Source organism: Dryas octopetala, chromosome 5 (genome assembly GCF_963921425.1).
Source record: "Dryas octopetala chromosome 5, drDryOcto1.1, whole genome shotgun sequence".
NCBI classification, from domain to species: domain Eukaryota; kingdom Viridiplantae; phylum Streptophyta; class Magnoliopsida; order Rosales; family Rosaceae; genus Dryas; species Dryas octopetala.
Window position 1 is genome coordinate 12,739,981 of NC_141370.1, and position 24,976 is coordinate 12,764,956.

Below are 24,976 nucleotides of genomic sequence, written 5' to 3' on the forward strand. Positions count from 1 at the left end.
AAAGTCCTTCCACTTACAAGTGAAGCTTGGCTTGCCAGTATTTAATCATTCTCACATTCACTCACTATTTTATTCACTTTCTCTCAACTTTTCTCCATCTCCTTATCCCTGCACTTCTGCATATACATCTCATACACAACCCTAACACCCTCAGCTCCTCCATACCTCTGTTTCCTCTGTCTCTCAGCTCTTCATCAGTCACTTCCCACTTCCCCAATTCCACTCTTTTCTCACTTTCTCACTTACCCATCTCACTGCTTCTCTCTCTGTAAGAAACTCTGAGTGGCCATGGACATTGACATGCTCAAATCATCATCCTCATCATCATCAGCAGAAGGTGATTATTATCACATGGACATGATGGCAATGATGATGCAAATGGAAAAGCAGCAGCAGCAGCAGCAGCCTCCAGAGTTCAGTGACCCCAATTACCACAACAACCACAACAACAGCACTCCCACATTTCCAGATCACATAGACTTGAGTACTTGGGGTCCAAGCAACATTGGAACAATAGTACCACCCATATTCCACAACCCAAATGCATCCCCTTCACAACCCACATTGCTAAACTCTGCCCCCACCTCCTCTGTTTCATTCATAGCCAATCCAATCCAAGAACCCAATGTGGGTTCAGGAAGAATATTCCAAAGCACTAATGAGAAGAGAAACTCCATGGCTGCAATGAGAGAGATGATTTTCAGGATAGCAGCAATGCAGCCCATTCACATAGACCCTGAATCAGTCAAGCCACCTAAGAGAAGGAATGTGAAGATTTCGAAAGACCCACAGAGCGTGGCGGCGAGGCACAGAAGGGAAAGGATAAGCGAGAGGATTCGAATCCTGCAGAGACTCGTCCCCGGTGGGACTAAAATGGACACAGCCTCCATGTTAGACGAAGCCATACATTATGTGAAGTTCTTGAAGAAACAAGTGCAGACTTTGGAAAAAGCTGGTGGTGGGGGTGATAGAATACCAATTGGTGTTGGTGTTGGTTTCAATGGGACTACTCATCATCATCAATTGGGTAATAGTGTGAATAATTACTCTGCTTTGTTGAAGCCTAATTCTCATAACTTGATGATGGGTTCTATGTAGATGCTTAGATGAGAGAGCGATCGATCGGTGTGATGCACTTGATCGATCTGAGGGCCTGTAAAGAATTAATGACTTGGTTGTACTTTGTTACTTGTTGATTCTTAATGTTATTTTCCAGAACAAAGTCTAATGTATGCATGGTTCTATAAATTGCATTAATTTAAGTGTTTCTTTTGACGGCAGTTCTCCGCATCTTTGGAAATATCCATGCAAACACTATTTACATGCCCAAAACATATATATTCCAACAACTTCAATTCAGTTGCATATATTTATTTTAAAGAGAAATATAAAATAATAAAATGAATGGTACAATTGGGATCTAGAACAATATATGCTCTACGACTTTCACCATTGCCCATATGGGGACACCACATGAGTTGTTGGTCTAGAGTAGTGTAGATACTTCGATCAGTTTGGAAGGACAAGTTGATCCATGTATCTAGAGGTATCAACAAAAACTTAGTAGACAATGAATTGCTCATATTTATTGAATTATTGGACACGTATTAGTCATATAATATATTAAATATAAGAGATTTTTCAACAAATATATGTAAGTTTAATTTTCTTATGAAGTTATATAGCGTTGAAAGTGTTAATTATAAATCGTATAATCAGGAAGTATATATACATATGTAAACTAACAGTATTTAGATAGAGCACCAGATAGCTGGGTGTTTAAGGTGTTATATAGAGTACTGTCAACATGATTTACTCCCACATAGATTTTTTATATCCAAGCTAACTAGGCTTTAAAGGAATGCTTTATAGGTAATAGTTTCTTTATTTATTGTTATTTCATAGGTAGTCCATCATAAATCTTCTGGCAAAGAAGAACTGTTTATTATAATTTTTGCATGCCATTGATTTGAAATCTGAAAGTGGTTGATCCAACTTGAGGGATACCAATATAGTAAATGAGGGTAAATTTGAAAAATATATATTATGTCAACAAAGTTTGAATCATATATATAGAATATATGTGTATTTTTTTATTGAATAAACGCGTGCTCCAAATTAACACTGTGATCAAAATAACATAGAGAGTATCTAATAAAAGAACATGACCCAATAAATGAAACCTAAACAAGGTAACAAACTAATAATTAATGGCCAATCATTCAACTATATATACATCCCCCCAAGCAAAAAGAAATTAAAAGAGGAAAACCACTTTCTTTTGTTTTGAATTTTGATTTTTCTAAAAATTGATTTCTCTGCTCCACTAGAGTTGGGTGGTAGGTTGCCTCCCAGGGCAGGGTCGAATAATGAAAGTGTTGATGTCTCAAGGATCATGCCTCACTAACAGCCATTTATCTTATCTATCCAAATACAGTGTATAAAGTGAGCATAAAAAGTTCAAAAAGAAAAATTATGGTCAAACCGGATCTAAATATCAAATATTATAAATCGTCGAAAAAAATATTTCAAATATTATACCCATGTGAGATAGCTTACTAAGTTCCCAACATCCCAAAGAAGCTTTCATTATCAGAGAGGGCAAGGTGGCCAAGGCCCCGTTTCATAAATCCATGAAATGCATCAGCTATTCCAACCTTGCAAACGTACAAGTGCATTGTATCCTTTCTGACACATTCTTCTATCATAATATCATTTTTCATATTCTCATTTACTCATTTTTTCTTACGGGCCGGGAATCATCTTCTTCTAAAATAAACTCATACTCATATATTAAGAAATTTCTATTATTAGATAGTTTGACATATCATATTGTCGGATAATTAATCTGGATGAGTATAGATTGAATCATGTGTGACAACTTAATATGTAGGACTTTATGGCAAGAAATTAAAACGCTACCCTTTGTTTATTCTCATTGAAATTCTATGAACTACACTAACGATAACCAAGTCATGTAGTATTTAATTTTTTCTTATCAAATAGTTTGACATGTAATGTTGTTAGATTATGAATCAAAATATATCATTAATTCGATGTAATGATACCTAGATGTAAAGTCCTAATTTATAGTAAAAAAAACCTAACATGACATATATATGGTTAGATATCATTCCTCTATGTATCTAAACTAACAACATATATAATGTTATCTTTAAATATAGGAGTACTTATAGAGATGTTTCCAAATAATTTTACATGGTAATTAAGCAGTTGAAGTGAGTGATTAAGAAGTTTTGGTGTGGAGTTTTTCCTGCATTACATGTCCATTCTCCACAACTTGGCAAAAAATTAGGTTTTTTTTCTTTGGTTTATAAATTGGAGGTGCACTAAAGATGGGGAGAATCGACTATAAATGAAGATAAGGTGGTGTGACCGTGTGAGCAGCAAGGGATTTTTTATATATAAGTATATATTACTTATATATAGTATATACTATATATATATATATATATATATGCAATGCAGGAGGCAATAAAATTGTTGGTTGGTTGGTTGGATTAGATTTTGGCAGGAGTATAGTACCAAATTTAAAGGGGGCAGGTAGAGCATGTATATCCTAATATCTTGAACCAAAATTCTCTCTCTTTGATTTTCTCTCTTAGGTCGGAAGATGACAATTCCTTCCCATGTCCCATATGCAAGGTGAGATGTATTAGGATGATATACTAGTAGATCTCATCATACAGATGAAGGCCTGAAAAGAGAAACATCGTGATAGAAATCTGAATGCATGGTTCGCTCTAAACCACAATTCAATTCATCTGCTTGAGATAAAAAGAATTCAATTAATCTACTTGAGATAGAATTCAATTTCATTTTGTTGTTTGGATTTTAGGGTTAGACCGAAGTCTCTAGCTAGCTAATTATAATACTTTTGCTAGGTAACATATATGTAACCAAAAGTCTAATATAGTAAAATTTCTGTATTTCAAGATTAATTTAGAGATTGTAGACCTCAAAACTTCTGGTTAATCACACTAGGATATGCTTATTTGGGCCTCTTCTCTTATTGTGAATTGGTTTTGAGTTAGATGTGATGCTCCAATTTTGTTCACTTATTAGGACAAAGCATTGTGAGAAAATTTCCTTTTTTTTTTTTTGTTGTTGAAAGTTTGTTTTAAATATGATATTTTTAGCTATAGATGGTTTCACTATATTAATACAAAAAACTATCTTAGAATTAATGTTGGAAATGTTTCCAACATTTTGGGTTTAGGAACAAAAAAACCAAAACTCTGTAACCTCGAATTTCTGCAATGCATATGTATGCGAGAAGTATATGGTTCAAAGAACTTAAGTATTTGGCAGCACATGGTGTATTCAACCCAAACCATACCAATTTATTGTAGGAGATAAAATTTCTATCAAAATGGTGGATTATCAATTAAGCAAACATTTCTTGCAATTTCATTCAAAATTTCTATTGTTTTTCTCTCAACTCTTTTCTAAGGGTGTTGTTATTTTGTTGATATTGAATTGACATTTTTAAATTTTTTAATGATTAATATTTCTGTCACTACCAATAAACATTTAATCATCAATATTGTCAATACCAACATTTTTTTTCGTGCTTAAAAACTTATGTGCCTTTTGGGTTTGAACTGCCATATGAGTTAGCGTCTTGCAAAAAGGCCCAAGCCCATGTGTTGAACCCAGAAAGGCAGGCCTTCAGGTCCACCTATGAAAATTCAAGAAGTCTATAACGAGCCTCCATTAAGCATTCAGGGCAGCTCCAGAAATACATTTCTTTTTTTTTGGTTAAAAACCATGATAGATTTCATCTGTAGGAACTAGGAAGGAAGAGTTAAAGTTCAAAATTTATTTCCAGCCCTGAACTCGAATGAGCCCACTTACCGTTGACATGACTAAATGGGTTGAGACTATTAGTTGAAGTGGGCTTATTTCCAAAAGTGATGGCACACAAATCTAAAGAAAAGGACCAATCTTAATAAATTTTAGTTGAAGTGTCCACTATGCTTTAAATGCTTTAATCACAAAACAAAAGAAAAGGATCAATCTTGGTTACTTCGGACCCAACAATGCATAACTCATGAGTCCATTTCCTTTTTTTTTTTTTGCCAGAAACTCATGTGTACAATTGTACATTTCAAATATATGACATTCGCAGCTGTTGGGATAATAAAGTTTGTTCTTTCAAGGAAAAAACTCTTAATAAACTATAATAATTTTCGTTCCCTGTTTAATAAAAAAGCGATCTTTGTTTGATCTTTACTTTTTTTTAATATTGGTTTTGGATAAAAGCAAAAAAAAAATATATTTTTTAAAGTACAATTATTTCTTTGGCCCAAATATTGATTAGAATATCTAATTGGAAGGATTGTAGAATTTTTGTCTGTGCATCCAAATTCGACCCATTATTTCTTCCAAATAAATAAAAAAAGTATACAACATTCAATCTCTCAACTAACATATTGGTTCAAAATTGTGTTCTGATGTAATTAATCTAAGCCTTATGAGGGATTTCGTCTATAATTTTTATATCAACTAATAAAAAAAACGGATACGTTATAATTTTTATTTTTTTATTATTTAGAAGTAGGAAAGGATATGAATCAAATTTTATATGATGAGTTTAGTTTTTAATTATAAAAAAATGGTGATTTATTGTTTGAAAAAAAAAAAAACAAAAACTAATTATGAAGGTGCTCAATAATCATGGAATAGTATATTAGTGTACTTAGCTGTCGTGGGGCATCATAACGTCTACTCCCTGTCTTGATGTCGCTTTTCTCATTTCTCTACATATGACATACTCTGTCGTTAGGTCTCTTGTCACTATGCATTCAATTATTCAAAGGTACATATATTTGAAATGCTCCTACACGTGAAAAATAGCATTTAATTAAAAATTTCGCAATGAGCCAAATACGTGAAGCATATATGCATATATGGTGAGATTGAGTCAAATATGTATATATGGTGAGACTGAGTCAAAAACGTGAAGCAATTATATTGTGTTATGTACACGTGACTTAGAGCATAATATGTGGATGAAGAGGTCTACTTGATCAATTTGAGATTGATATCCTCAACATTATATAGTCAAGTGCTTTTTTTTAAAGGTCCATTGACTTTAGATACCAAATTATAATGTTTTTTCATTTCAACTACTAAAACATTTATGTCATTTTACTTTAGGTATAAAATTTCAGTTTAAGTACCAATTTTAAAAAATATTGTTATATTAAACTGTGACTGTCTAATAGTCATAACTTTTTTATTGATTTATTTATTTTTTTCAATATTTGCAAGGCTTAAACTTTTATTTACTTTTTGGATTATACGACTTCATCCCCCAAACCTAAATCAAAAGTATGAAACCTTTAAAAATTTTGATTTTTTATAAATTTTAAATAGTCACAACTGTGACAGTTCGACAGTCACAACTGTATAACAAACTAATTTGTGACCTAATCCAAAATGTTTTACTCTAGGTTAGTACCTAAACTAAAAAAAATTAGTGTCTTGGTGCTTTATTAAAAAGCTATTGATATTTGGTATTTAATCCTAATTTTCTATTTTTTTAATGGTAAAAAAAAAAAAATACCTTGACTAATAAAGGACTCAAATATTAGTTAAATATTGATTTTTCTGTAAATGATCCAAATATTATAGGGTTTTTTTTTTTTTTTTTTTAAGAAGTCCAAAACGAAAAAAGCCAATGATTGGCCGACCCACCTGCAAAAACACAATGATAGGTCGGTCCACTTTTATTGAGCCGAGCGTTCGGCATCTTCACCGAGCACTCGGTATCATTCATCAAGTGCTCGTACGAGTGCTCGACAATTGCCACTATACGACACTAATTATTTGAATTGCACAAAACAATCGTGTTATTTTGTTACTAATTGCCACTGTGCGATAGTAACTATTTAAATTCCATGATTGCCATTATGGGACAGTAGCAATTTGCCAAGTTAAAAAAAAAAAAACCCACCGAGCGCTTGACACTGAAAACACGGGAGCAGATATAACGTGGGCTTTATTTGTACAAAGTGGACCTATTTATTATTGTAACTTTTAGGTGAGTTTGTTTATTATTAAGAGCTGTAAAATAGACTTTAGAATAATTTACTTAATATTATATAATTAAATTGTTTGTTTAAATTCATAAATTATTAGTCTAGTGATATTTCTTTTTATAATTTTAAAGAGATTTTGAGTTTCACTAGCATATTGAATATGATTTTAACCTTATTATGGGTCTTTTTTTTAAACTTACAAATACATAAAAAACACAGTGACATGCCGGTCCACTTTAATGAGCCGAGCGCTCGGCATCTTCACCAAGCACTGGGTACCTTTCATCGAACGGTCGACAATTTTCATTATCAGACAAGGGCAATAATTGCCACTGTGCAACAATAACTATTTAAATTGTATTAAACACATGTGTTATACTATTACTAATTGCCAGTGTGCGATAATAACTATTTGAATTCCATAATTGCTACTGTGGGACAATGACAATTTTCCAAATTTTTTATTTTTTATTTAAAAACCCACCAAGCTCTCATACAAAGAAGCAAATATAACGTGCTTTATTTGTACAAAATAGACCTATTTATCATTGCAACATTTTAAGTGGGTTTGTTTATTATTAACAGCTGTACAATGAACTTTAGAGTAATTTACTTAATATTATATAATTAAGTTGTTTGTTTAAATTAATAAATTCTTAGTCTAGTAATATTTATTTTCATAATTATAAAGAGATTTTGAGTTTGAGTTTCACTTGTATATTGAATATGATTTTAACCTCATTATGGGTCTTTTTTTTAATATTTAAGGGGTTTGGCAAACCAATTCTATTAATATTTCCACGAAGGTGACTCACATTTCTCTCATGGAGCCTACAAAGGCTTTATTATTTAAAAGGTGAGTGTGTCCAAATAGCACAAGACTCAAAAATCAAGAGGTCACCTAAAAATTAGTAGGACAGACAAAGTTCACTATTCTGCATTGACGATTCAATTTGAGTTGATCTTAAAGAAACAAAATCACCAATATATTGTATAACAGAAAAAAAAAAAAAAAAAAACCCTACTTGAACTACTTCTTTTAATTGATCTAGCTCAGCGTTTGGCATGGAGTTTAAATTAATAATTAAGAGAAAATTAACATTTATATAAAAATTATAAAGACATAGAGGAGAGGAAGATCAAATTAATATCATATTGTTATACTCACAGAATTTCTTTACCAAATTCTATTTGTCAAATGATATGATAAAAACATTACATAGTTAAGTTGTTTGGTTAGACCAGTAAGCTATTAATCTATTGACATTTCTCTTTTGAAAATGTTCCTAGTTTGAATCTTTCCCACTTGGATAATGGATGTGGTCTTAGTCTTACGATGGGTCTTTTTTCAAATGTTTTATGGGTTTGCAAAATCAACACATTCTATTAATATTTCCACGAAGGTGACTCACATTGAGCTCATGTACCCTACAAAGGCTTTATTATTCAAAAACGTGAGTGTGCCCGAATAGCATAAGACCTTAAAAGAAACAAAGTAGGACATACAACTTTCACTACTTTGCATTGTTCCAGGAAAGAATTTGAGTTGATCTAAAAGAAACAAATCACCAATATATATTGATTAGCTAGCATTATAAATAGTGTGCATGCATGACTTTGGAACACCACCACCACCACCACCAAATTGGCCTGCTTAATTGCTTTCTTTACTTTGCTCCTAATCGATGGATTCCTGCGGTTCCGAAAAGTTTTGGGTGCTTCGACCAGAGAAAGCCGGTCCAATCAGGCTCTTACGCTTCTTTTGGTCCGGCTACCTGGCAGAAAATAAAGACGAGGCCATGATCTGCTGCTCCAAGGAGGAGGAGCAAAATCTCAAACATAGAGGCCTCATAGTTCTCTCTCTCCTACTGCAAATGATTTTATTATGGGTGGCCAAACCCATGAGATATTTTGGTTTAGGGCTGGAGTGGGTGCTCAACCTTCTCAATACTCCTATGCAAAACTGGCCTGGGATGTTTCAGAATCTTTTCAGAGGTACAGTAGGTAGTCCTCCCAATTAATCTAGACCTAGTTAATTAACTAGCTATTATCTCATGCATGCAACTCCATCTCATTCTTTCTATCGACCACTACTCATAGTATTAATTGATTGATACACTCAAATTTAAATTTGTACGTTTACTAAATTTTATTCACTAAATAATGTAATACATCCATTAGGTGACTAAATTTGATAAGTGACATATATACAGATAAGGTAAAGGAATATAGAAAATCTGCGACTTTCATGTCTGCTGTAGGACATGCAGACCCCCGAGTGGAGTTGGATTCGACCATAGACCGGGCAGCTGATCCCATCAGATACAATAGAGCACTCTCAGCAATGGCTGCTAAAATAGCCTATGAGAACGAAGCTTTCATTAAAGCTACAGTCCAAAATCATTGGAAGGTACAAGTTGATCATTTTGTAATATATAAGTATGCAATTAAAGACAATCTTAATTAATTGAGTTTACATATAACCATAATAATTAATATATATTTTTGTAATTTGGTGCAGATGGAACTGATTGAGTTCTTTAACTTTCGGAATGGTAAGTAATGATATTCATATATGCACCACCAGTTTCTTGTTTAAAAGTATAAATATATGTATATTGATTGATTTGAACACTAATATACATGTACGTACTTATATGACCGCCAATTTCTGTGGCAGAATTTCAAAAGAAAAATACAACACAAGCCTACTTGCTTCGTGATCAAACAGACCCTAATAATCATTTGATCGTGGTGGCCTTCAGAGGTACCGAGTTCTTCAATGCAGATGACTGGAGTACCGACTTTGATATTTCCTGGTACAAGCACGGTCGTATGGGAAAAGTGCATGCTGGGTTTATGAAAGCCCTAGGCTTAACCAAAGCAGGTTGGCCTAAGGAACTCGAGCCAGATCACCGATTAGCCTATTACACGCTTAGAGAACGTCTGAGGAATCTTGTGCTGCACGGCAAGAACACGAAATTCGTAGTTACGGGTCACAGCTTGGGCGGGGCACTGGCGATTTTGTTTGCAGCCATTTTGGCATACCATGAGGAAACATTGTTGTTGGACAAATTGGAAGGGGTTTATACATTCGGGCAACCGAGGGTTGGGGATAAAGAATTTCAGAAGTTCATGAAGAAAGAAATGAAGCATCATGATATCCACTACCAGAGGATTGTTTACAGTAACGATTTTGTCTCTAGGATACCCTTTGATGATCATATATTTTTGGCCAAGCACGTTGGGAAGTGCCATTATTATAATAGCCTCTATCATGAAAAGGTATATACATTATATAATGTCAATTCTTCAGGCACACACGTACATGTATATTATAAAGGGGGATAATTAATTTAATTTTATGCATGGTAATCAAACGTGACGCTTATGCAGGGTTAATTATGTGTCTATTAATTTCATGCAGATACTCAAAGAACCACCAAACAAGAATTACTTTAATCCAAGGGAGGCAATTTTCCAGCACCTAACTGCAGTTTGGGAGCTTATAAGAAGCTTTATTATTCCACACATAAAAGGACCGGAGTACAAAGAAACTTGGGTACTCAAATTGATTAGGGTATTTGGACTCATTGGACCAGGGTTTACAGCTCACAATCCCCAGGATTATGTTAATGCAACCCGATTGGGGTATCTGTGAATTTAGCTAGCTAGCTTCAAAAATCCCCCATTATCTAGTAATTTAGTATCCGACTCAAAAAATAATAATCTAGTGTTTTAGTATTTGTCTATGAAGGGGTGTCGTACGTTGTATGTAACTATGTAAATGGGGTATTGTTAATTTGGGCTTTTATGCAGTGTTGGCCCATCTCCTTCATATCCATATTGTCGGGCTTCACTTTTTGTTCATGTTTTAGTGTTTAATAAATATCTTGAAAGATCAATCAAGCATGGTCAAGATCTTCCTTTCCTTTTTCTTAGGGCATTAGCATATATGGTCAAGTTCTTCGAAATGCATTGATAATATGATTTAGGTTTAAAACCTTGATTAAGTATGAACAGCATTACATCTCACACAATATATTATATAGAAATGGTTGAGATCTCATAATCACTCTCTCACACATTGACATGCATCGTTTATCTCTAACTATCCAGAAGAAAAAAAAATCACTAAATATTCGAATTGAAAATAAAAATCAAGGCAAAAGGATGTCATTAATTACTTATGAGATTTGAGAATATATTAGAATTTACTGATTCACTATTGCACATATTTGAGGAGATGCCATGTGCGAATGTAAGCCTTTTTGATTAAGTTTGGAGGAGACGAGTATTTGTGATGATTTGCCGATACATATTGGCTACACTATCGTCAATTATATTAACAATTTTAGAGTATTGTTCTACTCACATAATTTCTTTACCAAATTTTATTTGTCAAATGATGTGATGTTAGTAGGTTATTTATTTAAACCTGAATTCACTTTAAATGTCATTTATTTTAACAAGATATTTATATATGTAATTTCACGTTATTTGCCCTCATTAGTCTACCTTGGTCAATTGGCTAGAGAATATGTGTGTAATGTGGGTTAAAATTACAGTTGACAATATCTATAAAATTACTATAGGAGGAAAGTACAATCATTGGCTACAATTGACAGTATCGGTTTCCTCGAAGCCTCTTTTGGTAAGTTTGTACCCATTTACCTAATTCCACAAGTTGCACTAGCGTTGCATGTACCTTTTAGAAAATTCTATACACTAACAAAAAAAGTTTCTCATGTGGGGTTTATTATCAAGTCAACTGTACATATTGACCCAAAAAGAAAAGTTTACTTTATGAATTATTTTTTGTTTTTTTGTTTTTTTTTTGTTTGGCCAAAGAATTATTCTTTGTTAACTGTAGGTGAACGCGTCAAAGAAAGTCCAACACCAGACTTGGCCATTTGATAATCTCTCTATAGCCACCACAGCTGATCAAAAATAGCATACTACCTAGCTAGCTCCAATTATTTGGTCTCATGCATATATATAGAGCACGTACTGCTAATTAACTCATCAATCACTAATTAGCAGGCAGTCTAATTAATTAAGATATATTTTGATCATCTTGATCTTCTCATTTGCCATCATGGCTTGTGACAAAGCTTTCTCCAGAAAATTACATGCTATTGGATCCCAAGGACTTGGGCTTCTTTGATCTCCTTCACCTCTTGTTTTCCAATAACTTGGAGAGGAGGAGGTTTGTTGACTCTTCTGAGGACACCGAGGATGACCCTGAGTGCAGGTGGCTCATATTTCTTTCCATTGTGGTCCAAAAGTTACTGCAATTTCACTACAACAATTTTGGCCAAAGGCCTCCAATGATTTCCACCAAAGTTAGGGGGGTGCCAATTGCTAATGTGGCTAGTCGCTAATGTTAATTATTAGTAATTACATTATTAAGTCTGACATGAACAGTAATTGCATATTCAATTAATGATTCTGATTAGTTGATTAAATTGTGGCACCTTAGTAATTTAAACTAAAAAAGGGGTTTAGTTAATTTAAACTAAAAAAAGGAGTTTAATTTTTTGTCTGGTTGCTCCTAGTGGCTAAACCATTACTGGGTTTCCCTATATAGTGGCAGCATCTTTTTCTTCTCACCCCCAAACTAAACGGGATCCAGCATCGGTGGATGTCAACACTCACGCCAGAAAGTGCCGATCGGTTCAAATCCCCAAATTAAGGGGTTGCTCATCCTCCAGTCACCATCGGAAAGTGGGTTCCCTTTGGGTTGTTTATTGCCAAATAACTGGGGTTCAATCCTTCCACTGTTGTTGCGCATAGGTGGGGAAAATTCATGGGTTTTTTTGCTTTTATGGTTACCGTTATTCATGTTTGTGGCACCTGGACTTGGGTTTTTTCAAAAATTGTGGTTCCTCTTTGTGCTTGGGCTATGCGTGAATGAGGAAGCACCTTCCATTTGTTGTGTAGATGGAGAGAATATGCTTTTCAGAAAATGTGCTGATTGCTAGGGGTTCTAGAGGTCCGAACCTCAAGGTGGAGGTTCGGTCCTCAGCTTCATGTTGGCTTCCTGGAGGTTAGGTCCTCAAGGTGGAGGTCTGGTTCTCTGCTTCATGGCTGTGCTGAATTGTACACGTGTCTGTATTTTCAGTGATTGTGGTTATTAGTTCTTCTAGTTAGTCTATAGCCTATAAGTGTGTGTCATGTGGCTTCTAAAGGGCAATTTAGTAAATTCGTTAGATAGGGTTTGTTTATAAAGACCTAACTTCAACATTTTTCTTCTCATTTTAGTCCTAAAGCAGCCGCACACCCCTTCTCTTTCTCTCTCTTCTCTTTCCTCTGCTGTGAGATCTCTTCAGCCTTCTTTTCGCCGTCCAGCTGCCAACACCGGCGACATGGACCTCAATCAACTAATCTCTTCCTCTTTTCTCTATCCTTGCCTTTTGATTGCTCAACAAGCCAATGGAAACTTGGATTCACACCTTCTCACTGCTATGTCCCAAGATCTTTTCTCCTGCATTCTCCATGGATACAACTTAGAGGACACGCACGAGTAAATAAACATTTTATCTCTTCCTCTCTCAAATCATGAAATTTTCTTCTAGGTTTTCGGGATTTTGAAAATTATTACAATTTGTAGATTTGGTGTTTAGAGGAAGATTTAGGTTGTAACTATTATGTTTCATTGTTTCCTTTCAGATTTAGAGCTTTGAAGAATTTCTATCTTCAAAGTCGTTTCTACTGTTGCCATCATCATCATCTTAAGAACATCCTCGGGACCACCCGAAGAAGGATATGAAGAATTTCTGGTGAGTTAACCCTAATTTCTACCATATCCAAGATCCCTAATTTCTAAGAGACCTCAATCCTAGTTGAACTGAGTTTGAGTCATGTTGTGGACAATAAAAAGCGAGCTTCTTTCTTATGAACAAGAGTTTGAGAGTTGATCTGTTTATATTTGTTGTGAATCTTTTTTTTTTTTTTTTTTTTTTTTTCATTTTTTTAGATATGTTTATATTTATTTATTTTTTATAAATTTCCTTATGATTTTGTGGCTATAAACAAACACTTAATTTCTTTGTAAATTCTGAGACTTAAAAATAAAAGGAATATGAAATATTAGATTTTGGTGGGAAAGGTCCAGTCTTCATGGTGAAGCTGGGAGCTGCTGGAGGTTCTGGAGGTCCGGTCCTCAGCTTCATGGAGGCTTCCTGGAGGTCCGGACCTCAGCTTTATGGAGGCTTCCTAAAGTTCGGACCTCAAGGAGGAGGTCTGATCCTCAGCTTCATGGAGGTTCGGTCCTCAGCTTCATGGCTTCAATTGTGAGTTTCTGAAGGTCGGTCTTCTAGGGAGAGGTTCGGTCCTCAAGTTTCGAATCTACTTCTTGTCTTACATCAATATGGAACATTCAACATTGCATGGTTTATATATTGGTGTATATATTTGTGTAGATTTTAGATGATGCACAATGGCTAAGTATTGTTGTTGGTTAATTCTATATAAGTACAACAAAAAAGTTTGTTTATTAGTAAATTTAACAAATATGCACTATATGACTTGTAAATGGTGTTCTTGAAGCAGAGGGAGTTACTACTGTAGCAGCAACAAATCAAGAGGATAAAGTTTCATGTTTAAGGTACACTCTTGATAATTATCGGGGCATTTATATATTTATTTTGGTGGTACAATTAAAGAAATTTCATTTTGTAGTTCTGTGAGATTGATGGTATTGAAGGATCTTCAGTTCGTGAAAGGAGATCTTGAAGGGGATGATATTGATGGTGAAAGCTTGGTCATATTTTTTTGAAAACTGGCAGGGTATATATCTACGTATTTTGTAGCGGGTTTGGAGCTGTTGCTTGACCAAGTTTAATTGTTTTAGATGTTTCTAGTTGTAAGAATGTTGAAGGAAACTGATAGAATGATTTGTAATTTAGGCTTCAACTGATATATATGTGTAATGCAAGTTACATTCGGTTTAAGTATGTGTTTTCAGATTTTATGAGCAGTTTATTAATTAGTAGTGTTCCTTTGAGGTTACATGAAAATTCATTACTATTAATTAGTAAGCTTTTTTTTTTTTTTTTGCATGGTGGACGACATTTCATTACTGAAACCAAATCAGAAACTAATACTAAGAAGGTGGGAATGCAGCAAGTTACTGTTGGAATTACTGAGCTACTTAACCCACTGTTAACAAGATAGTAGAAGAATTTATGACATATCATTATTTAATAATATCAATCATCCACCAATATAGCAACCTCATTAGATATGGTAAAAAATTGAAACCACTAACTGCAACATTGGTGAGGAGCATTCTTGCAGACTGTCATAGCAGGTTTTGGCAGAAGCTTCCACCATTCCTATATGTGGGTGGCCTTAGCTCCCTTGTCACCCCAACACCAACCTCCAACATGCTCTATGGTGACTACAGGGTGGCAATGGGCAATACAAATTAACAACAATATCAGTTACATCTATTCCTAAAAAAAAAATTGGTTGTCTTTGCTAGATAATGTTGTAGTGTTTGTGGCAAAGCCAATGTCAACTGTTGGCAGCTGGGCCATCGAGATGTGCTTGAACCTTGTTCCCAGCAATGGCGGCGACTTGTTCGGACTGCTGCAAAATCTTTTTCGAGGTAATTATACAATTTAATTTGCTTAATTATTAATCCTTCTCATGTATTCCTGCAATTCTACTTTCTTTATTGTTAAATTACTGACATAATTAATTGATTCATTAGTATTCTCGATCTCCCCGCTAATTAGTACAGTTGCATGCTGCTCTTTCCGTACATAAAAAAAAAAAAGTGGCTCTATAATATTATCTCTTTCTAAAATACTCATTTCTTTTGCCAAATTTTTAAAAATTACTTGTTTTATTAATCGCGCGCACTTGCCAATATTTTTCTGTCAACTATATATGAATGAAAATTGCTAAGGCCGGCGGGGCTGCCATTTATATATGGCAGCACTTTTAGATGGAGCGAGCCAGCTAGGCAGCAACACCGCCGCTATGCCTCAAGGGACTTAGTTGGTATTTCTGAAAGTTAGGAAGACAGAGAGTGAAGGACAGTATCTTTAATTTTTCTCAGTAAACAAGAAAAAAAATCTTTAATTTTATTTGTTTTGGAAGTGTGGAAAGATAAGACATATTAATTAATAGATAGTTGGTGTATAATTCTCTACAATATATAATTATAGTATTGGTCCACGCAGGACAAATTGGCATGCATGATTATTAAATAAATACTATGCATGCATGGATCACATGGAGGAACCAAATAATTGCAGTAGTTAGGATGAACTGTTGTTTTCCCTTTTGTTTTTGCTGTCAATTCTTCTTCGAACCATGATGTTAATTAATAAACAATTAATACCGAAAATTAATATAATTAATTTGTGTTAAGAGTACTAAATTTATGAAGATTAATTAATTGTACAATTAATGATTGTGCTCGATCACAGGTAAGGTTGTGCTACCGGATAAAAGCTCAAGAACGTTCTTGTCGTTTATTGGAAATTTGGACAAGCGAGTAGAGCTGGACAAAAACATCAAACGTGGAGATGGAAATTATAATGCAGCACTCAGTATGATGGCCTCTAAGATATCATATGAGAACAATACCTACATTGAGACTATTTTCCAGGATCACTGGAAGGTATATATCACTTAAATCTTTAGCTCCATTAATAAATATTGTTTCCATCCATTTTAATTTGTGTAATAAATGATAGAGCATAATATTAAGTATTTTAGGTTTGTTTACAGTTATGATATGGTGCCCAGGTTGCCCTATGATGACAAGGCCCTGATGTTCAAGCACTTTGGGACCTGCCTCTACTATAATAGGGACTATGAAGTGAAGGTAATTAAGCACTGCTAAATATATATTCCTTTTTATCAAACTTTGCGGATTAGCTGACTACATAATATAATAATTGATGTGTACGTATTAGTACATATTATTATGGTCAACTATTAACTGACATATCAACTGCTACATCATGTAATTAATTTGAAAATATGGTTTTTGTAGTAGTACTCTTGACTATCTGAAACATGTTTCTTATGCTCTTTAATTGTGAATGTATAGGTTGTTGCGGAAGAACCAAACAAGAATTACTTCTCCCCAAAGGTGGCAATACCCATGATGATGAATGCTGCTTATGAGCTGATGAGGAGTTTCACCCTTCCAAGTAGGAAGGGACCGGACTACGTAGAAGGGTACGTACTTCTTCAGAGTGTTTAGGCTAATTGGTTTGGCAATGCCAGGGGCAGCAGCACATTGTCCCCAAGATTATGTTAATGCCACCAGATTGGGGTCCTCCGATGTCTTTCTTCAATACAAGAATCGTCAATGAAACCAAAATATATGCATGTACAAAATTAATACCTGCCTATATATAATTATGACAGGGGTTTTAAATTGTAATCAAGTTTATGTGTTCCTCTGATCATTCAATCACTTACTTTGAGTTTCCACAAGTTTAGTACCACATAAGTTACCGCACACAGTCGAGCGTTTAATCTACCAATTGATTGTCAAACGCGTATAGGTTCAGTGATGGGATTCGAATTCTCTGTTGATTTGTTGCTTAATTATCACGTTCTCTTTTTCTATATCATTTATTTTTTCTGGACCAAAAAGAGTTTCATTTCTAGCTAGTGTGGTGCTTTTATCCTCTCATGGTCAAGTCAAGAAACCAACTTTAGTTAATAGCATTGGCTCCCACCACAGGACCCATTGCCCAAAGTGAAATCGATACCTTTTTGTTTTTTGGCAAATTGTTGCACTGCCATGTACGCCACAGGCCCACAGCAACCAAACCCAAAATGACCACATATTGTGCACACTAACTATCTGCGGTTGGAACCAAGTGTCTATATTATTTTATTGGGAGTTTCCTTCATTCCTTCTCCGAAAAGTCCTTGTGACTGCTAAGTGGAAGCAGACGAAAGGGGAGATTGAAATGTGACATTGTAATAAGTCACAATTGCACTCTCTGACATATCAAATTAATGAACTCCCTCCTATCAACACATATGACAAAGATTAAATTAAATTCAAAAACATACCATAGACAGAGTAAGAATGTATGGTTTTCAAACGGAACAACATGTATCTATTGATACCTAAATTTTTATTTGTCTCAATTTAGTAACTAAAGTTCTATTTTATATCCAATAAGTATCAATTATAATTTTCTTTTAGTTTATTAACAAAAACAAAGGGTAAGGATGTCAATGCAATTCAAATTAGAACCAAAAAACTAAAAAATTAGAAGACAAAAAACTCTTGAATACCCAAACTCCCCACCCCCAATTTCAGGCACACACTCCTACTCAATTCCAGCGTTGGCAGCCTCTGCCTCCCCCGATGCCGGCGCCACCTCCTCCATTGTCCACAACCCTAATTCCGGAATATTTTAGTCTGTAATGATGCTATATTTCTATTTGCAAGGTCAATTTTTTGGCTTGAGATAATAATTGTTTGATAAAATTTTAAAAAGTGAGAATTTCATTTTCATCATGAATTCATAATCCTAGATTCAAGAATATATCAATAAGATGCAATACTCGATTCAAGAATTTGTTATGGCTAGCTCATCATATCAGTAAGATGTATTGGTCAAATACCATACAAAAAGCGAAAGCCATAATACCGGCCATGATCAAATATGATGCAATCACAGAGAGAGAGAGAGAGAGAGAGAGAGAGAGAGAGAGAGAGAGAGAGAGAGAGAGGGCTGACAAGGGAGGAGGTGGCGCCGGTGTCGGGAGACAGGGAGGAGCTGCCAGTGTCGGAATCGTACATGTGGGGGTGGGTGATCGGTTTGCAACGGGCCCAGTGGGGAGTTTGGGAGTATTTTTTTTTCTTTGTAATTTGATTTGAATGGACATTTTTATCCTTAGCTTTTGTTAATTAATAAGCTAACAGAAAATTGTAATAGGTTCCTATTTGATACAAAATAAAAATTTTGATACTTAATTGAGATCGACAAATAAAAATTTAAGTATCACATTAGGATACAAGTCCAAATTTAAATACCAAAAATGTGTTTTGAAACAAACCCTTGAAAGTTATTAATTCGTGACCTGAATCAAATTGTTGAGAGTGGTGTGGATGTTCGCTTTGAAAAGAACTTTAGGCTCGTTGAGGCGTTTAATCACTGTCCTTAAGAGTAGTTTCAGCTCTCGAAGTTGGTAACTCAGTGTAGCAGGTTATGGCTTTCTACCCTACATGATACAACAATCTTATCCTCATAAGTGTACATTCACAATACTTGGATTGATGAATAACTTGAATTTTCCTGGGATTATAGAGAATATTGATGAGACTCAAAAGTAAAGAAAGTTGAAAAAAATAAAAAATTGAAGATCGAGCTCAAAAGAATTTTTAAAAGAGAGGATAAAAAGTAAAAACGATTGGGAAGTCATCTATATTTGCCACAATCACAATTAATCGGTTTACATTGGAATAGAAGCTTGAAATTAGAACGTTGGTTTATCAATAAAATTTGAAAATGTTTGAAACTGACCATTAAAATCATATAATTAAGGAAGTTGTGATATTAACATTGCTGAAAGTTTCCAACAAGAGGTTAAATGCAAGGCTGGCAACCCAACGTACGTTACAAGCACTAAACACATGGTGAAGTTTTGAAACAAACAAACGGCAAAATATATAAAGATCAATACAATAAATTAAATATTTAAATCCCACGTACATTAATTAGCAGCTATATATAAATCATAACGTGTGTATATATAGTAATTGAACATTGAAATTCAATTTCAGATCAAGACAAAACAGTCACAATAAAATTATTAAACTAATTAACTGTACGTTGTTTGGAGAAGTTTCAAGTTTGCAAGGGGTTTTGGCAACCGAGGGGAGAGATCTAGATGAGAAGTTCAAAGAGTTTATGAAGAAACAATTGGTAGATCATGGTGTTCGATATTTAAGGTTTGTTTATGGTAATGACATGGTGCCTAGGTTGCCTTATGATGACAAGGCCTTGATGTTCAAGCATTTGGGACGTGCCTATACTATAAGTCTATAATAGGTACTCGATTTGAAGGGAAAGTATGCACCTCATAATTCCGTTCACAAACTCATACAAGTAATGAACTGGAATTTTTTTACCAACTTAATTATATGGCTGGTAATTAAGGTTCACATATTACATAAATCATTATGCAATGTTATAGGGGTCACAATTTAGGAGCATATCGTCAATAGAGGTGGACCTCACATATGTAAGTACGTGGATCAATCTTTATTAGTGAATGTGATTAAAAATGTGGTTTAAATAGTTTTATCTTAATATACTTTGGCCGGCCACTTGGGAACTTTCATTGTAGGTAAAATAAATCATGTTGGCTAGAATATGTCACGTGGGCCAAAAAACATATATTTTTGTTCTGGCACATGGCCAAATGATAAGATCAGTAAAGCGCATATTTTTCACATGATAAGTAGTACAAGATATCTAATTTATTATTCTTCTTTTTTTTAGTTACGCCCTTTCGTCGAAGCCTCTAGTAAGTTTGTATCCAATAACCCAATTTTACTAGTTGCACTCGTGTTGCGTGCACGCTTTAGAAAATTTGGGACTAATATACAATTACATATACAAGTCCACTATCCTATACATATTGACTTGTGACTTGTGAGTTATTCCAATTTGTGGAATTCGAACCCGACAAATTAAAGGATAGATCCCTCACTTTAATATGATAGATCGATATATAATAACCTTTTTCTGATCACCTGTGAACGCGTCAAAGAAAGTCCAAGACCAGACTTGGCCATTTGATCATCGATCTCTATAGCCACCATAGCTGATCAGAAAAAGCATGCTACCTAGCTCCAATATTTAATTATTTGGTATATCTCAACTATATATATAGACTACTTGTAACGTGGTTGAGAGCATAAGCAAATAGACGTACTCGATCGATCAACCACTTATATTTGGATCATCTTAATTGATCTTCTGATTTGCCATCATGGCTTGTGACAAAGGTTTCTCCAGCAATTATATGCTATTGGATCCCAAGGACTTGGGCTTCTTTGATCTCCTTCACCTCTTGTTTTCTAATAACTTGGAGAGGAGGAGGTTCGTTGACTCTTCTGAGGTCACAGAGGATGACCCTGAGCGCAGGTGGCTCATATTTCTTTCCATTGTGGTCCAGAAGTTGCTGCAATTTGTGGCAAAACCAATGTCAACTGTTGGCTGGGCCATCGAGATGTGCTTGAACCTTGTCCCCAGCAATGGCGGCGACTTGGTCGGACTGCTGCGAAATATTTTGCGAGGTAATACTTGATTAATCTGCTTATTAATCCTTTTCCTGAATTCTTGCAATTGTACTTTTTTATTGTTAAATTTATTGACATGATTAATTAGTATTCTCTCACCACTCACTCGGGACAGTTGCATGCTGCTTTTTCATTCAGCTGTCTCCCAAAATACTCACTTTTGCTACAAAAATATTTGTTTTATAGCAATTTTCAATATTCTTAAAACACCTTTAATGTAACTTTTCTGTTTACTTTAAATGAAAATTGCCATGGCCAACGGTGGCCTTGCCATTCATGGCAGCACTTTTAGATGGAGCTACCAACAACGCCACGGCTGGATGGCGGGGCTGCCTCCAGGGACATAGTTGGTATTTCCAAAAGTTAACAAGAGAGAGTGTGGGGTAGTAGTATTATTTCTTTAATTAATTTTATTAATATTTTGGAAGTATAGAAAGATGAGATAGATTAATTACTAGATATAAAGTTGGTGTGTACTATATAATTATAATATTTGTCCACGCAGGGCAAATTGGCATGATTTATTAAACAAATACTATGCATGGATCACAAGGAAGAACCATTGCGCAGTAGTTGAGAACAAAAAATAAAAAAGTTATTGCAGTAGTTAGGATGAACTGTTTTTTTCCTTTTGTTTTTGCTGTCAATTCTTCTTCGAACCATGATGTTAATTAATAAACAATTAATACCGAAAATTAATATAATTAATTTGTGTTAGAGTACTAAATTAATGAAGATTAATTAATGATTGTGCTCGATCACAGGTAAGGTTGTGCTACCGGATAAAAGCTCAAGAACGTTCTTGTCGTTTATTGGAAATTTGGACAAGCGAGTAGAGCTGGACAAAAACATCAAACGTGGAGATGGAAATTATAATGCAGCACTCAGTATGATGGCCTCTAAGATATCATATGAGAACAATACCTACATTGAGACTATTGTCCAGGATCACTGGAAGGTATCACAATTTTTACATGATTTTTATTTTTTACCTCCATTATTTAATTTACTTCAATAAATTGTAATTTGTGTAATAATTAATTAACACTAGAATTAATTGAAAAACTCATGCCTGCCTTTCCTTTTTTTGTCTTTTTCTCCCTTTTTTGACAGATGAAATTTTTGGGATCTTATGACTTTTGGAATGGTAAGAATAAAGTTCAATCGATCTCTTATCAGATAGTCTCACATAATTATTAAACTAAAATTCATTCGATTATATATGGTTCAAACTAGCTATTTGAGCAATTAACATTTATGTATTATATATATGATGAATTAGTAGAATAAAAACTAACTGATTAATTAATATTGTTTGGCAGATTATCAAGGAAAAGCCACAACACAAGCCTGTATGTTTCGAGACAGAAGTGGTGACTATGACACCATTGTTGTGGCCTTTAGAGGTACTGAGCCCTTTGATGCGGATGCATGGATCTCTGACTTTGATATCTCTTGGTACGAGCTTGAAGGGGCTGGAAGGATCCATGGTGGCTTCATGAAAGCTCTAGGTTTACAGAAGAATGTTGGTTTCCCAGAGCCAGAGAAAATCAAACAAGACGACAGCCGCCCTGCCTTAGCTTACTATGCCATTAGGGATATTCTAAAAAAACATATGCTTGAAAATGATAAAGCAAAATATATAATAACGGGGCACAGTTTAGGAGGGGCACTAGCAATTCTCTTTCCAGCAGTCTTAACATTTCACAAGGATAAGGATTCAGAGCTGTTGTTGGAGAGGTTGGAGGGAGTTTATACATTTGGGCAGCCTAGGGTTGGAGATAGGGATTTTGGGCAGTACATGGAAAACCAAATGAAAGAGCATAATATTAAGTATTTTAGGTTTGTTTACAGTTATGATATGGTGCCCAGGTTGCCCTATGATGACAAGGCCCTGATGTTCAAGCACTTTGGGACCTGCCTCTACTATAATAGGGACTATGAAGTGAAGGTAATTAAGCATTGCTAGATATATATTCCCTTTTATCAAATTTTGCGGATTAGCTGACTACATAATATAACAATTGATGCGTATTTATTAGTACATATTATTTTATAGTCAATTATTAACTGACATATCAACTGCTACATCATGTAATTAATTTGAAAATGTGATTCTTGTAGTAGTAGTATTCTTGAGTATCTGAAACATGCTCCTTATGCTCTTTAATTGTGAATGTAGGTTGTTCCGGAAGAACCAAACAAAAATTACTTCTCCCCAGAGGTGGCAATACCCATGATGATGAATGCTGCTTATGAGCTGATGAGGAGTTTCACCCTTCCAAGTAGGAAGGGACCGGACTACGTAGAAGGGTACTTCTTCAGAGTGTTTAGGCTAATTGGTTTGGCAATGCCAGGGGCAGCAGCACATTGTCCCCAAGATTATGTCAATGCCACCAGATTGGGGTCCTCCGAAGTCTTCCTCCAATACAATCATCGCCAAAACCAAAATGCATCATATTATCTTGCCTACGATTCTAAGCAGGATTTAAATTAATTGTAATTTCAAGTCCCTGAAGTAGTAGTGTATGTGTAAGTGTGATTTTTATTAAGAATTATATTTAAATTCATTTATTCAAAATATATATTGCCAAGTTTATATGTTTGTCTAATCATTCAATCCTTGCCTTCGAATTCGCACAAGTTTAGTACCAAACTATACCAATAATTAAGTTTCCAAACACAGTCTTTACTCTACAATTGATTTCAGTGATTTAGAAATTAGAACTTCTGTTTTGTTTTTTTTTTTTCTTCTATAAAACTTTGTTTAAAAAAATCCATTAAACATGCATGTTCTCATGGTCAAGTCAAGAAACCAATTAACTTTAATTAATAGCATAATGAGCTCGATATATCCCATCACATGGACCCATGTCCAGTACTCCAGCGTGAATAAAACGCAATTATATAATGTTTGTTTGTATGCCCAAAGGTGAAAATTATACTTTTCTAATGAGTACTTGAGTAGTCATTAGAAAAGTACTTTTACGCAGCACCAACCACACTTACCTTTCGAATACCAAAGGGCATGGACCGCATGGTTAATTAAAACTTAAGAATTTTTTTTTGGCCTGGGAAAACTTAAGGAATTGATTTAATTATTTATATCAGATTACCACAACCTTTTACTTAAAAAAAAAAAAAAAAGATTACCACAACCTTCATGATCAAGTTCAAGACTACATATATGATTGGAACCATAGAATTAAGCTGACGAAAGTTGATAAGTGGAAGCTGGCGAAAGCTGAGTCAACAAACTCTCTCAAAATGTACCAAAACAAATCTCCCTAAAGTAAATCGCAATTTGCTTATCTACTTTTGTCAAAGATATATACATCTTTAAAATACAAATCTGAAATATTAAAAGAAAGAAGGGGGAACTGGGGAAGTAATTAACATATAGAATCTAAACTTGATAAAGAAATAAAGGGGAAGTAATCGATCTTCATATGCACCAAAACTTAAGCAACGATAATTAGGGAAGAGAAGGTCATATATAATTCAGATTTTGTAACAAAAGTACTCTTATACTACCCTTTCAACTTTTTTTTTAAAAATAAAAAAATCAGAAAAATAGTAATTAAGACTATAGTCTAAATCATTTTTC

At 34.4% G+C, this 24,976-nt stretch overlaps 2 protein-coding genes and 2 pseudogenes across 4 annotated transcripts; all 4 read left to right on the forward strand.

Annotated features, from left to right (window-relative positions):
• The first annotated feature begins 288 nt into the window (after positions 1 to 288).
• LOC147284433 (uncharacterized) lies at positions 289 to 1,110 on the forward strand (annotated as a pseudogene).
• A 7,574-nt stretch (positions 1,111 to 8,684) lies between these two features.
• On the forward strand, positions 8,685 to 10,944 carry LOC147284434 (triacylglycerol lipase OBL1-like). Of its 3 annotated transcripts, none has more exons than XM_086245026.1 (5): positions 8,685 to 9,071; positions 9,281 to 9,477; positions 9,589 to 9,622; positions 9,748 to 10,352; positions 10,495 to 10,944. In XM_086245026.1, the coding sequence occupies exons 1-5, from the start codon at positions 8,753 to 8,755 to the stop codon at positions 10,726 to 10,728; spliced, it is 1,389 nt and encodes a 462-aa protein (XP_086101152.1). In that variant the 5' UTR covers positions 8,685 to 8,752; the 3' UTR covers positions 10,729 to 10,944. The 3 variants fall into 3 exon arrangements, with proteins under 3 accessions (XP_086101152.1, XP_086101153.1, XP_086101154.1); XM_086245027.1 differs by having other exon boundaries at positions 8,685 to 9,062; XM_086245028.1 differs by having other exon boundaries at positions 8,685 to 9,062; positions 9,329 to 9,477.
• Positions 10,945 to 12,165: 1,221 nt separating this feature from the next.
• LOC147284435 (triacylglycerol lipase OBL1-like) lies at positions 12,166 to 17,295 on the forward strand (annotated as a pseudogene).
• A 3,572-nt stretch (positions 17,296 to 20,867) lies between these two features.
• Positions 20,868 to 23,958, forward strand: LOC147284436 (triacylglycerol lipase OBL1-like). Its single transcript, XM_086244639.1, has 5 exons — positions 20,868 to 21,366; positions 22,134 to 22,327; positions 22,483 to 22,516; positions 22,692 to 23,320; positions 23,552 to 23,958. The coding sequence occupies exons 1-5, from the start codon at positions 21,060 to 21,062 to the stop codon at positions 23,864 to 23,866; spliced, it is 1,479 nt and encodes a 492-aa protein (XP_086100765.1). The 5' UTR covers positions 20,868 to 21,059; the 3' UTR covers positions 23,867 to 23,958.
• Positions 23,959 to 24,976: the final 1,018 nt, after the last annotated feature.